Raw genomic sequence first — 14,512 nt, forward strand, 5'->3', positions numbered from 1 at the left:
CCTACTAGCCCAACAGGTATCTCCAGTATGCGCCCGGGAGCTGTGTTGCAGACAGGTGTTCTGAGGCCACGCCTCTTTTACACCTCTCTGCAGCGCAGCTCTGTGGCGCTTACTGGAGGTACCTAGTGGGCTAGTTTCACCCTAGGGCCCCTTAGGATTCAAGGGGACTTAATCTCTCAACTTAGAACGGCCACAGGGCGCGTTTACACAGTGGTGAAGGGAGGGGACGGGGCCTGAGGTGACGTGTGCAAACACACCCTGTGGCGCGTTTTAAGTTGGGGAAATTATTCCCTTTCAATCCTGAGGGACCCTGGGGGCCAACTAGCCCACCAGGTGCTTCCAGTAAGCGCCACTGCTCTGTGTTGCAGAGAGGTGGTGCAGGCCGTGCCCCTTTTTAAACCTCTCTGCAATGGCGCTTACTGGACGTACCTAGTGTGGGCTATTTTGCCCCTAGGGACTCTCAGGATTCAAGGGCCGTTAATCTCCCAACTTAAAACGGCCACAGGGCGTGTTTACACAGTGGGGAAGGGAGGGGATGGGGCCTGAGGTGACGTGTGCAAACACGCCCTGTGGCGCGTTTTAAGTTGGGGAAATAATTCCCCTTCAATCCTGAGGGCCCCTGGGGGCTAACTAGCCCACCAGGTGCTTCCAGTAAGCGCCACTGCGCTGCGTTGCAGAGAGGTGGTCTAGGCCGTGCCCCTTTTTACATCTCTCTGCAACGCAGCTCTGTGGCACTTACTGGAGGTACCTAGTGGTTTAGTTGGACCCTAGGGACCCTCAGGATTCAAGAGGACTTAATCTCCCAACTTAAAACAGCCACAGGGCGTGTTTACACAGTGGGGAAGGGAGGGGACAGGGCCTGAGGTGACTTGTGCAAACACGCCCTGTGGCACGTTTTAAGAGGTAGTTTTAATCCCCCTGCCCTATTATATACTAGGGGCTTACAGAGGAGGTCATGCTAATCACAGGGGGACCGCAACGCATAGTGTTCACTAGTGTATGTAGGTATTTTCACTGTATTCTGAGTATCTTTTAACATAGCACTGGCTCTAGGACTGGTTAGTGAGACTCAGTTACCACCAGTATCCGTCTGAAAAAGTTGAGGGTACAGGATGATTTTGCAACAAGGCTTCTTTCTGCTCTTCTGTTTGTTCTTTCTGCACGTTATCCTTCTTCCTGCACTTTTCTTCGTCTTTGAGGACTTCTGTTGCTTCTTTCTGCATTTCTTTTTTTTCTTTCTGTGCGTTTTTTCTTCTTTCTTCACATGTCCTATCTCTGTAGACATAGTTAGAAATTAGCATTTAAAAAACCTTTGAAATTCACTGAAAAAACCATAGGGTTCAGGCACGTTATAGTTAGCTGGACTTTTCACTCATACAAAACCATTGAAATTCCCCTGTTATAGTTAGTTCAGCTAACTATAACTCGCGTGCCCGCAATGCCTCTCAAACGATCTGGACGAACGGTGAAGTGGCACACATTGTGACTTTTATGCAAGTGGCTTCCTACTTTCTTTTGACAAATTTACAGATGAACATAACATACTTAGGGGTCAGTTCATGATGCACAGTCGCCACATTGCGCTGGTGCACCATACCTGGGGTAGTGATAATTTGAAACCCATCACAGCAGTGGACCGTGGAAGGAAGGCTATGTCCCGCTTATATATGGCAGCTCTGCACACCACTGTGGTTGCACTGAGCGATGACCAAATCAAATGGGAGTCTGAACAGACCTATTACTGAGGACAAATGGAATAACGCAAATGGGCACATTTGAGTGTCCAGGAACACACATATTCAGCTTGCACACTTTATATTTATACAAGACCCAATTGACACCAAGAAGTTTCAGTAGAATGTACTTATGAGTTGACAACTGCCCCAAGTATGGAGGTACTGATGCAGTTTTGTTCACATAGTTTGGGGTGCTCTGGGTTGTCCTGCCATTGGCATGAAATACCTAAAATAGTACCAGAAATTACAGACCGATCCAGACTACTGTCCACTGAAACCTGCCTGTTTGGAATGGAATAATGACACAACCTGGGATAGCTCTGCATGCAGGCTCGTGGATCTAGTATTGGTATTGGCCAACAGAAAATTGCCATGACCTGCAAATCTAAAAATAGCCTCTCAGTGACCAGTTGGTGCACTACTGTTAACCAGCCAGGAAGAAGCTGCGAGCAGCGTCCTGAGAGCCCAGAATACCAGGACTGGTCATGGATGCTTAGCACAGGCTTGGGGTATGCTATTGCCCAAATAGTTGTCCAATGTCAGTTAACCCCCTTAGATGCTCTTGTTTTATATTGTATGTTTTGCTTAGGGGTGTGAGGTAGGGAATTCCTGGGGTGTAATGTTGACAGTGTTACGTTTTGTGGTTCCCACTGTCGCCTGTGTCACATCCCTGCTTTATCGAATTCAACTTATAGTGCATCCCTCCTAGTTTTCTCCCTGCATTCAGTTGAGCTAGAGCCCACCTAATTTTTGTTTCCTAAGTAGCTTTTTCAAAGCTGTATGTGAATTCTCATCTTAACGCAGGTATCTATGCCTCCTTCTCCTTCACACTTCCATTTTTCTTTAGGTTCACCACACTCACCTTGTATTCTGTACATTTCTTTTTCTATTTGAGGCACACAATTCATCATGTAGTCAATCCTTTTTGAAACCAGTAAAACCTCACATAATGTTGGTGTGTCCTTCATAATTCCTCCCATTCTTTCTCGCAGAAACAGTGTAGGAGAAATTAGTCCCTCATGCAGTTGTTTGTTAAAGCCCTATAAGTTGCCACTTTTCTAGGCACTTTTTTTTAAATTCCAAAGTCTCTCCCTTTACTCTCCTACCAAAATGTTAACTCTCGGTATTGTGCTCATCCGGGACAATTAATGCAAAGCAAGGGTTTGTCTTACAAATGAGATATGCTTAGAGACCTGGGACTGCTTCTTGTTCCAATACAGGCAAATTTTCCACGATGTACCGCCCATGAGCCTTGTCTTAAGGTTGAAAACTTCCTATCTGGCCCTAAATTTGCTCCACACAAAAAGCTTGCTACATTTTGAGCTGCTTATTTCCAAATTTCCATTTTCTTGTTGGTTCCCCTGGAAGGCTCATGAAAAGTGGTAAAATACATGAACAATGGTTCCATGTAATTATTTCATGAAGCTGTGTTTTAGAATATTACACCTTCAAGTTATAAACATATTTTTCTTTCTAATCCAGATATATATATTCCAGAACCTGGGTGCATAGATGGAGAAGGTCTGCTGCCTTTTTCTTTATTTTTCTGCACATTTTCTATCTAGTCTGATTTGGGTGTTCCAACAGCCACTGTTGAAGGTGAGCTTGTTAGCCATATAGGCATGGAGCTTCTTGGTGGCAGCTGGTTTTGAAGATGGTGCAAGCTGGCAAGGGAAGCCAGTGGAGTTCCATTAGGGTACAGGTGATGTGGTGATATTTCTTCAGTATCTTGACAAGGAATGCTGCATCATACAGGATTCCTTTAAGGATAGCCGCGGTGGAGTCAGAGAGGCAGTGGAGAAGGGCATTGCCACCGTCTAGATTTCATGACGACTCAAAGTATGTTTTAAAGACACTTTCTGTGAGCAGTGTTTTCACCTACTTTACTAGAGAGAACTGGTACAGGCTATCTTGGTATTGTTGGCTAGGGTGAGGTCGGTGCCAGAGTGAATAGGTGTGACTTGGCAGTTTATTGTATGCAGTCTATTAGATATTCCCACAGCCCACATTTCGCCCGTAAAATAGGCCATTAATTGCCATCTTAAAATCCTCTGATTCCTAAATAAAATCATCTTATGTTGCTGCATCTAGTGTCAAATTAGTCTTGTATCTATTTTCTGGTTGTTGTGTAAACTCCCACGTATAGATACATGCTCGTCTTCTAGTGCTGCAGAGGGTATTTATCAAGGGGGAGCTATTCGGTACTGTCTTCCTGAGATGTTCAGGGCCCTCAAGGTGCAACAGTACCTTAACGCTTGCAAATATCATGTATATTTTAGTGTGGCTTCATGTATTAGGTAATAGAAGTGATCTTTCACGTCTGATTATGGTGCCAGTCCTGACTTCACAAAAATGGATTTATGGGATTTCTGTATAGAGAGGACCAAATGGAGTGATCAGTCTGCGTCCAAGCCTAATACTCATTTGGAATCTCCTGTGCATATTATGACATCTGCCCTTTATTGCCCATAAACCCATTGCTTTAGGAAAGCAGTAGCTGTAGATGACCATCATCAAATCTCTTAAACTTATCTTCTAATAAAGTGCTGTTTCTAGCATCAGTTTGTTCATTAGCATTGATGATACCAGACTCTACTGTGTAAGGATGTAAGTAGGATGCACTTTAAAATTCTAATACTAATCTGGGAAAGGTTGCAATTTTGAACTTTGAAAATTAATACTTTTTCACTTTGTTATTGATAGGTTGATTTTTAGTTAATTTTACAGTAAGACAGGGTCACATAAATGGCTGTATTGCACAAAACATTCCAAAAACGTTATTTTACATAAAAGTGTTTGATAGGTTCTTTTTATGACTATTTAATGATAGTAACTGTAAAATGTATGGAGATGTGCACTTTAAAAGTGATGAGTCTTTATAACTGGATATACACAATGTAGTCAATTCAATTCATAGAGCTTTATTCGATTGTTACAAATTTACAATCATAAAAGCACATGTAAAACAATTTACATTACATCCAATCAGATAAAATTACGGAATAGCAGTAATCTTGTCGGACGAACACAGTCATAGATAAAATGTATACCATAAAGTTTTAAAAACATTTCAAACAAACAATTATAATTCATCGGTAGTTGTTAGACCTTTCCTTAAATTAAATGCTCTCTTTAAAAACATAGCAAGCCTCCATACTACATGTTCGTTATCCAACAGCTGAAGTTTTAAAAAAGCATGGCGGCATTGTCTTAGTCCATAAGTTTTTAAAAGCGGAACTAACCACACTTTTCTTAATTCAGAATAAAATTTACAAAAGAGAACGGAGTGGATAGTAGACTGGGATGAGTGATTATTGCAAGGACATGGTGAAAGCTGTCTCGACCAATCATTCATTTTGGGCCTCGACACCAGTCTATGAAATATATTAAACCTACATCTAGCCAATAACATTCTATCATAGGTAACAGTTACAAATGACAAATATGGCTCCATTCCAAATGTAGTTAAAATAGTTTATGTTGGTTAACGGTGGGCTTCATAAGTTCGCTAGACAATCTAGCCTCTTCCAGCATACAGAGCCCCTCTCTTTTTAATGTTTCCCGTGAGATCCTCTGCAAAGAACTTGGATTGGTAAAATATTCAATGTGTCCTAAGTCCTTCATAAAATCATGAACAAAATTGATCCATGGTATTTTTAAGGCTCCATCTAATTTAAGACAATCAGCAAGAATATCCCGATTTAACTGTGTCTGCTCCTTAACCCAGATATTGTGCCATAGTAGTATCGGTTCTATTTTAATTAAATCAGATATAAAGGGGAGACCCAATTCTTCATGGCAGACAAAAGATGTACTGGGGGAACGGACAATATAAATCTTAAAAAAGAATTCTCCACTTGTTGCAGCTGCATGGTATTTGCTAATCCCCATACCCCGGCTCCATACATTGCAGAGGTGATACACTTCACTTTATAGATTTGTATCTACTCCGCAGGGGGTTTCCGGACCAATTTCATAGAAAAACCCACCAAGGCGTTTGATGACCGGATAAACATCAGTTTTTTGGCATTTATAGTTTGGGCCCAAGATTCGTTTTGATTAAATAACACGCCCAAATATGAAAAACTCTTGGTTGAGCTTAATTTCTGCCCCTCTACAAAGATGTCCTTCACTCGCATGGGCCCACGGCCACATCTCATTACATATGTCTTTGAAATATTAATGCTAAGGCCTAGATAATTATGTAGCATTTAATAATAATTGTGGCTATCTTAGACAGTCTACATAACCCAAGGCAGCTTTTTATTGAGTGTCTGTTAAAATCGGTAACTCTGCTGAAATAAACCTTGTAGAAATATATAGTATGTTCTGACGAAAGCACCACCGTCTGTACTTATTCGTCAGCCTCTTTAAATTAAAGCTGAGAGCTGATATATCCGATTATCTTTTCCATGCTACCTCAGACATGGCATAAACCTTCTGCACCTTCCATCTATAGTTGTATTGTTGTTTTCTCACCTACGATTTGAACAGAACTAGTTTACATCTTTATCACGTCACCATATGTTTGCCTTCATATTTTACTTTGACTATACTTTTAAGAGACATTCTGTCATGCATCATGTCCTGAAATTTACTGCATAAATAACCAAATAAAAGCATACAAAACTCTGATCAGCAGTTATATGGGATTATTGGTGTTCATACGTTGTGCTGCTGATAAATCTGCTGTGCTATAGTTTCTCTAAAGGTTTGTGATTGATGAAATTTACTACCCATCTTACTTGAAAGTACCTTTATGTTCATTGGATCATTTGCAACGGATTATAAGGTGTAAGCTGTAGGGGTTACGTTTCCTGATTGAGGTTTACGCATTGCTACGTTTTTCAAATTTTGCTAGGTACTACAACTCTCTTTTTTGCATGGTGAAGCCAACAAGCCCCCAGCACTGTTCTTTTCATGCAGGAGGCACAGTAGATATCGTGGAGAGCGACTCTGAGCTTGATCAGGGGGTTGAATTGCTGGAGCAAAACAGCGTGGGACGTGTACCACGAGAAAAATTGGTTTACATGACTGTAAATGATGCCCAACAGGAGGATGAAGATTTAAGTAAGTACAGTGATTTAGCGCACAAATAATCTAATTTACCCTAAAGTTAGTGTTAAGTGGAGAGTGTTTATGAATATTCATGCCAGATCTCCAAGTATCTTTAGAAGTTGTCCTGAAGATGACCCTCCTCTGAACAATGATTTATCTTACTGTTATTTCCAACTCCGTCACATACCAAGACTGGGGGGCAGGAGAAAGGGCTAGAAGCTGCATATATTGTTTAATCATGATGGGGCCATTGTATGCAACTCCCATCTCCCTTTCTTTATCAATCACCTGTGAGTGGAAAAGGATCAGAAACTGCATCACGTTTTTGGCTGTTGCAACTTGATGGACCTTCTTGTTGTATTTTTTTTCTGTGGCAGTACTTTCTTGTGTGTCCCATGTTTTCTTTTCCTTTTAACAGTTTTGGTATCTCTTTTATCCCGCTTCATCTCAACTTCAGGAAGCGCTTGGTTTGCTGAGGGAGTTTCCTTATACTGATCACCTTGTCAGTCCTTTGTCTGCGTATTTTGCCTTATGTTCTCCATAATAAGATCTTCAGTAATGGTCATAAACAGAGTATATTGACTCATAATTGAAAAGTCTTATTTTAAAGTGAAACATTTCTTTCAAAAGTCAATATTAAATCGTTGTCTCTCTAAAAGCAAAACATTTTCTCTTTATTCTGAAATGCCAACTAGAGTAAAATCAAAAATTAATATAAGCCATTGTCCCCTTTTGAATACTCTCTTCAAGTACAATACATTCTTCAGGAAGTCCGATATATGCTTACCACCAAAAAACCTATCTTGTGCCTGTCCGCTTGAAATGAAGTCCGGTCTTTAGAAATACCCAACAAAAAAAGACTGACAAATACTGTCAGTAACGTAGACACAGACCCAATTTAGCTCCTTAGGGCTCAAAATGAAATGAAATAACTGAACTGTCACTGTACTGCATTTTGCAGTTGTTATTCATTCATCCTTATAAGGGTGGTGTCACATTCTTCTGTAAAAATGTTATTGTCTATCTGACCGATTTCTAGCTATTTTTCTTTGAGCAGAACATTTAATGTATTGTATATTCGCAACCTGTGCATACTCCTGCCATCTTGTAATTGGGGTTGGAAAAGTAAAAGTTGCTTTTCTCTTATTGTTTGTTTCGGATTCAGGCTGAGCTGTTGATAGCAAAGCCATACATCACTATGGAAACTACTATGCATTGGATTACCAATCTCAACCCAGATTGTTTTTTTTTTCTACCATTGGGTAAAAAGTTTAAATTCTCTTTCTTGTTTCAACAAGATAAGCTATAGTAGGTTGATCCCTAATAGAACTATTAAATGGAGTGGGTTAATGTCCCATTAGACACACACCTCTTAATGCAACTTCTGAACACAATGTAGTTCAGAGAACAGCCTGCAGTTGTAACGTGGTAAGGCTGGTGAAAGAGGAAGAAGGCTTTGAGACTCTTCCCTAGAAGTCGTCAATATTTACCTATACTTAATAAAATCTGCTGACGAATGCTTCGTCAGACCTACCAAGACAGTGTCTTGTAACTCCATGGGTTGAAAGCAAATAAAAATGAGCTTCTCAAGAACCAATTTATATTAAAGGCATGTCAGACTTGACTTCTTGGGAGTCCATACTGCTACGTAAATAATTCAAGAATCAAACTGCTTCTCTTGGTCCGTGGACTAATGGCCCACCTACTGTTAATTACAAAGTGTTCTTAGTGCTGTTGGAAATTTGTGTTTGTGGGTGCAGCCATGTTTCGGCGGCCTTGCTTAGCTGCTACAATATATTTCATTCTGAAGAGTTGAAGATATATAATTTTTTCTAATTCAAAAGAGCAGAAGGGATCATACAAGAAGCAAAGCGACCTCGAACGCAGGCATTCAAACTACATTAGATGTAGCCAGCTGTCAGTTCAACAACACTGTTCTTTCGTGCTGCAGTGCTTGGCTCGGCATTTTGAACTTTCTTTCAGAAGTTCAAAGGCCATTGCTAAATTTGCTTTTTGAAGTGAAACACTTGATTCTTAGTATATGTTGGCTGTAGATAAAGCATATCCTTCAGTTTAGTGTTGGACTCTGACGGTTACAAGTTGTTTTTCTTCAAAGAGTCATGAGGTATTGTGACTCCTCCACTGTGTATCTCATGTGTTTCTCGGCTCCTAGTTAGATTATTTTTTAGCGCTATCTGGTTTGGACATCAATATTGCAGCTCTGGGACCGAAGCTCGATTCAAGCACTGTTCGAACTGGGGGTCTCTAGTTGGCTGAGGTAGGTACCTTAGTCCAAATAGGGACCCTTGCTTCTAAGTCAGGGATAGGAAGGACGCCTTCTCAGATATCCCCCGCTCACCCCCTCAGTAGCTTGGCACGAGCAGCCAGGCTTATCTCCAAGGCAAATGTGTAAAGTATTTGCAACCACGCTTTTAGTAACACAGCGATAACACCACAAATGGACTCTACACGATTTTCATAAAAAACATTATATATGTATATAAAAAAAAGATGTACGGTGATACCACACGATAGGAATCCAACATATGCGCATTTGTAATATTTCACCTTGCCGGTTATTAGGCCAGCAAGCACTTGTAGGTTCTTGCAGTATTAATGAGCAATTCGCGATGATCCAATGCAGTCCTAATGCAATGCTATGCAGTTCGTAATGCAAGATTCAGGCACTTCGTAATGTAAAAATAATGCGATTTGTAATGCAACAATCAGGCAGTTCTTAATGCAAAAATAATGCATCAATTATGCAGTTCACAATGCAAAAATAATGCAATTCGTAATGCAACAATCAGGCAGTTCGTAATGCAAAAATAATGCACTCAGCACCGATCGCGATGCTCTGGACGGTCTCTATGCCACTCTTACTGACTCGCGGTCAGCTACTTCCAAAATATGCCCCCAACACTGTTATGATGGAAAACAAAGTGCAGCTCCACACTCCAGCCCCGGTACTGCCACTCCTCGGCAAGTATGGGCGGCGATACGGACTTCAGCGGAGGCATGTGCTGCAAAGATGGGATAGGCTGAGAGCGTTTCTCTTGTAGCCCGCACCCCACCCCATGCGGCAACATACGCACGCTCGCTGAGCATTACCTGGGGGGTGCGACCTCAATCTCCTCTCCTTGCGGCTTGGGCCTCTGGTGCGACTTCGTTGATCTTGGGCAGTGGAACTCAGACCCCCAACGGTCATGGTTCAAGGTCTCTCCTTGGCAAAGGCAGGCTCAGGCTGGCGGCAGTGAATTCTCACAGCTCCTCTGTGGATGCCGGTCCGGGCAGATGGCAATGACGATCGCAGCACTTCTGGTCACACTGTCGATCGAAGCAGAGAACAAGACTGCTCCGGGACACAGTCATGAGGCAATTTCTCACAAAGGTCTCAGGCTACAACAGGGCACACGCACACAGCGTCGCTGAGACTCACTTGAGCTCCGGGTGCACACGATCACAGGGCAATCCTCACGAAGGTCTGAGGCTTCACGAAGCACACGCACACAGCGTCGCTGAAACTCACTTGGACTCCGGGTGCACACGATCATGGGGCAGTTCCTACGAAGGTCTCAGGCTGCGAAAGGCACATGAACACAGTGTTGCTGAGACACACTTGGAAACTTTTATGTTCCTGAGTTTCCACAACAGGGAGCCAGCTCTCCTCGTGCCCTTGTAGATACGTTACTTTGGGACACAGCACACAGCAAAGTCCTTTCAAGCAGGGGGACACAGCACACAGCAAAGTCCCTTAGCCTCTCCTTAGTTAAATCAGCAAACTGCAGGCCAGCCCCAGAACACACAACAAGGGTCAGTGCTTCTCTTCAGCTGTTAATCCTTTGCAGAGGTTCCTCTTGACTGTGAAATAATTTCAATCATTTTCAGTCTTGATCAGTCTAAAGTCCAGGGGTTTCCGCTCTCATAGTTATACCCCTAAATGTTTTTGAAGTCTTTGTGTTCAGGGGGCACTGACCCCTGTCCAAACCTGTTCTGGGTGTCTCCCTGTCAGTGACACCTTCTTCCTTTGATAGTGGGGGTCTGGATCCTCAATCACTCAGCAGGAGATGGAGCCATTGTTTTATGGCAGCAGCCCAGGCCTCTTCACCTCCAGGGGCTACTCTCCGGATGCAGGTCAACCGTGGCTGTCTAACCTACTCCTCCCCTGGGTCAAGACATTTTCCATATCCTATCACATTCAAATCCAGACAGTCAATCCACAACCGGGCAGAGACGCACAGAATTGTTAGAACAGAAAACCAGCCACTTCTAAAAGTGTTGTTTCTAAACGCACAATTCAACAACCACCTTCACAAAAAGAAGTGTTATCAAATTGTGAGTTCAGGCACACTAAACTTCACCTCTCTATCTTAAACCTATGGGAAGATAGGCTGGAAACATATTACACAGCCTCCCCCATTCTGTCCTATGGGCAAGATGGCCTTGCAACAGTGACAAACGAATTTGGCAGTTTTCCACTGTCAGGACATGGGACACACCTTAGTACATGTCCTACCTTTCACATACACTGCACCCTGTCCAGGGGGCACCTTGGGCCTAACATAGGGGTGTCTGATGTGCATAAAAAGGGAAGGGTAAGGCCTGGCAAGTGGGTGCACTTGTCAGGACAACAAGGCAGTTTAACAAACTGTGCGCAGGCACTGCAGTGGCAGGCCTGAGAACTCTTTTCAGGGCTACTTATGTGGGTGGCACAATTAGTGCTGCAGGCCCACTAGTAGGATTTGTATTACCTGCCCTGGCACACATAGTGCACTTTACTAGTAAGACAAACATGCCAATTATGGACAACCAATTACCATTACACTTTACACAGGGAGCACTTGCACTTTGACACTGATCAGCAGTGGCAAAGTGCTCAAAGCATCTAAGTTGGTAAAACGAAATCCATCACAGCATCAAAAATAGAGGAGGTAGAGGCAAAATGTCGGGGTAATCACGCCAAGAAATGCCAGATCCAACAAGCGCCAAGGCCTTTCTCAGCACCCGTTCCTTCTACAACAGGCTAGACAATCCTATACATTAGCTAGTATTACCAAAATCTTCAATTCACCTTTTCGGTCCTGGCCTTCCACATATCTTCTTTTCCAGTCACCATACTCCATACACTCCATGACGACGAGGGAAGGAAAAGACGCCCTTCAGCTACTGCCCCAAGTAGCATCGCAAATACTCCAGGCTAGACCAGCACAAAGTGGGCAATTTCTGTTTGTTGCCAGAACATGACGAGAATTTGTGTTGAGCCGTGCCTGGCGTTTTGTTTTAAAAAAGACTCTTTAGTAGCGAAGAGAGCGATATTGGGCCCACTCTACCATGCGACGACACACAGGCGATACACCTAACATTTTTGGTGGACAGTCACCAGACCCAGAACCGAAGATACTGAGCCATAGAGGGCCCCAACAGACATCCCTATACTGCTGGCTGGCAGTGGCGACAGCTCTGACTCTGAGCCTGATCCATATTTACAAGGGCATGTAAGTACATAAGCGAAAGCCTCCCAATCCCCCCCAAAAAACGGGTATAGCGGCTTTCGGAACTCCACTGCCCTCGGGCCGTGGTGGTCTCCAACAACAGGTTCAAGAGCGCCCAAACTCACTCTGCCGTAAAACAATCGAGAAGTGTCCTGAAGTTTAAAGCCCTGACATATTTTTCAGTGTCTGCACTGAAAACAATCTGCATCTGCATCTCTGAAACAACAAAAAGTATCAGAGCTGAAGCAACAGACATCGGAACCAAAGCACCCTTCGGTACCAAAAATCCTCCAGTGCCACCGGCACAGAAGCAGACAGATAACCCATTGGTGCCGAAACACCATTCACCTAAGCCAGCAGCAGAATCGAAAGTCGCGTCCACATCCAAAGCACCTTCAACATTGAAAGACGCGAAGACAGCCCTGGAACCTAAGCAATTCCATTCCATTCTGAAAAAGTTACTGGTCAAGAGACAAAAAACACTGTTTGTTCATCTAGACACCGGGAAATTAGGAACAAAACTACTGCCACCGATATCCCCATACACTTCCTTAAAGGAAAATAACTTTCAAAGAGGAGACTATGGGACCAGAACCACCCAAAGCTCCCAAGAACGGAGGCACAAGCCCTATATTTTTCCCTCCTTCTCCAAAACCTCTACCTCTATATTCGTCTACACTGTCAGCACCACAACCTCTGCAAGTGCATGCACACTCCCCTGAACATCTGCTCTCAGAGCAGCCACATATCTCTACTGCGCAGTCATCCACAAGTGACCTACATACTGGGGAGGAGGTACCATACAGCGTGCTATACTTTCCAGACCCACAAGGGGATCCGTATACACAGGACCTATATGACGCTGATCCGGTAGTTGAGACCGAACCGGACCTCTATCCATCTGACCCATCACCACCTGCTATCACATCTTACCACAAGTTCATCAGTAGGGCAGCATATTACCACAAGTTAGATCTCCATACACTTGAGATTGATGAGGGTTTTTTGGTGGAAACACTATAAACGGATTGCAAAAGACAGCACAGAAAAAATATAAACTTTGCCCATCAGACCCTACATACATCAGAGGTCAGGTCGCCCCGTACTCCCTAGTACATACTGCTAGAAAAAGAGCAAATTCCCAAGGCACTAGGGATGCAACCCCCACAAACAAGGAGAGTACAAAATATGATGCCACAGGTAAACGCGTTGCCGCACAAGCAGCCTACCACCTGCGCATCACAAACTCCATTGATTTACTCTCCCGCTACAGTCGAGCCCAATGGGACAAAATGCAGCACCTCTTACAACACCTCCCAGACCAATACCACCAAAGAGAGATTCAGTTGGTAGAAGGCTGGGCAATATCAAATGCTACCATACAATGCACAATGGATTCTGCAGATACCAGTGCGCAAGAGGTAAAGTGCAATATCCTCATTTGACGACGTGGATGGCTCATGGTTTCTGACTTTCTCCCATACCCCCACCCCCCCCCCCCCCCCCCCACCCACCAAAATAAAAAAAATAGTGAGCACCTAAGCTCCCCCCGTAGCAAATTACACCAGTCGGGGGAGGGCTACAACAACACCGCCATCAGTGGACAAACATCACCACAGTTCAGTATGTTATCTCTATAATCAAGGCTGGGTATTGTTTACAACTCAATGACACACCTACTACAATACCACCAAGGACACAAACCATTACTAGAACATCTTACACTACTGTAGGATGAAGTCCAAGCTCTCCTTCAAAAGGAAGCTATAGAAATAGTCCCGAAACAACATCAGGAACACAAGGTATATTCACTATATTTCCTCATTCCCAAAAAGGACAAAACCTTAAGGCCAATTCTAGATCTAAGAACACTCAACAGTTAAATCTCCTCAGAACACTTCCACATGGTCTCATTACAAGAAGTGATATCTTTGCTACAACAAGGAGATTTCGTGAATGCATTAAACCTCAAAGATACCTATTTCCATAATACCATACATCTAGCGCACCGCCGCTATCTCCGTTTCCAATTCTTCGGGCAGCAGTATCATTTCAAAGTCCTACCATTTGGGGTAACTACAGTCCCAAGGGTCTTCACCAGATGCCTTGCGGTGGTAGTATCTCATCTCAGAAGGGGAAACATACTTTTGCAGCGTGAATCTTTCTGGATTCACTATGCTGTGCATTATTCCGCGATCTTGTGGTTGGGTCCGGATTCGTAGTCTT

At 43.3% G+C, this 14,512-nt stretch overlaps 1 protein-coding gene across 3 annotated transcripts in view; it reads left to right on the forward strand.

Annotated features, from left to right (window-relative positions):
* Window positions 1-14,512, forward strand: part of ZFX (zinc finger protein X-linked) — a 630,213-nt gene that overhangs the window by 304,439 nt on the left and 311,262 nt on the right. Inside the window, exon 5 of one of the 3 annotated variants that reach the window (XM_085622415.1) lies at window positions 6,663-6,806. The exons of the other annotated variants lie outside the window; for them this stretch is intronic. Within the exon in view, the coding sequence (XP_085478541.1) occupies window positions 6,663-6,806 (144 nt within the window). The remainder of the gene's footprint in view (window positions 1-6,662; window positions 6,807-14,512) is intronic. 3 annotated transcript variants of the gene reach the window in all.

This window comes from Triturus cristatus, chromosome 8, assembly GCF_964204655.1.
Source record: "Triturus cristatus chromosome 8, aTriCri1.1, whole genome shotgun sequence".
Taxonomy (NCBI): domain Eukaryota; kingdom Metazoa; phylum Chordata; class Amphibia; order Caudata; family Salamandridae; genus Triturus; species Triturus cristatus.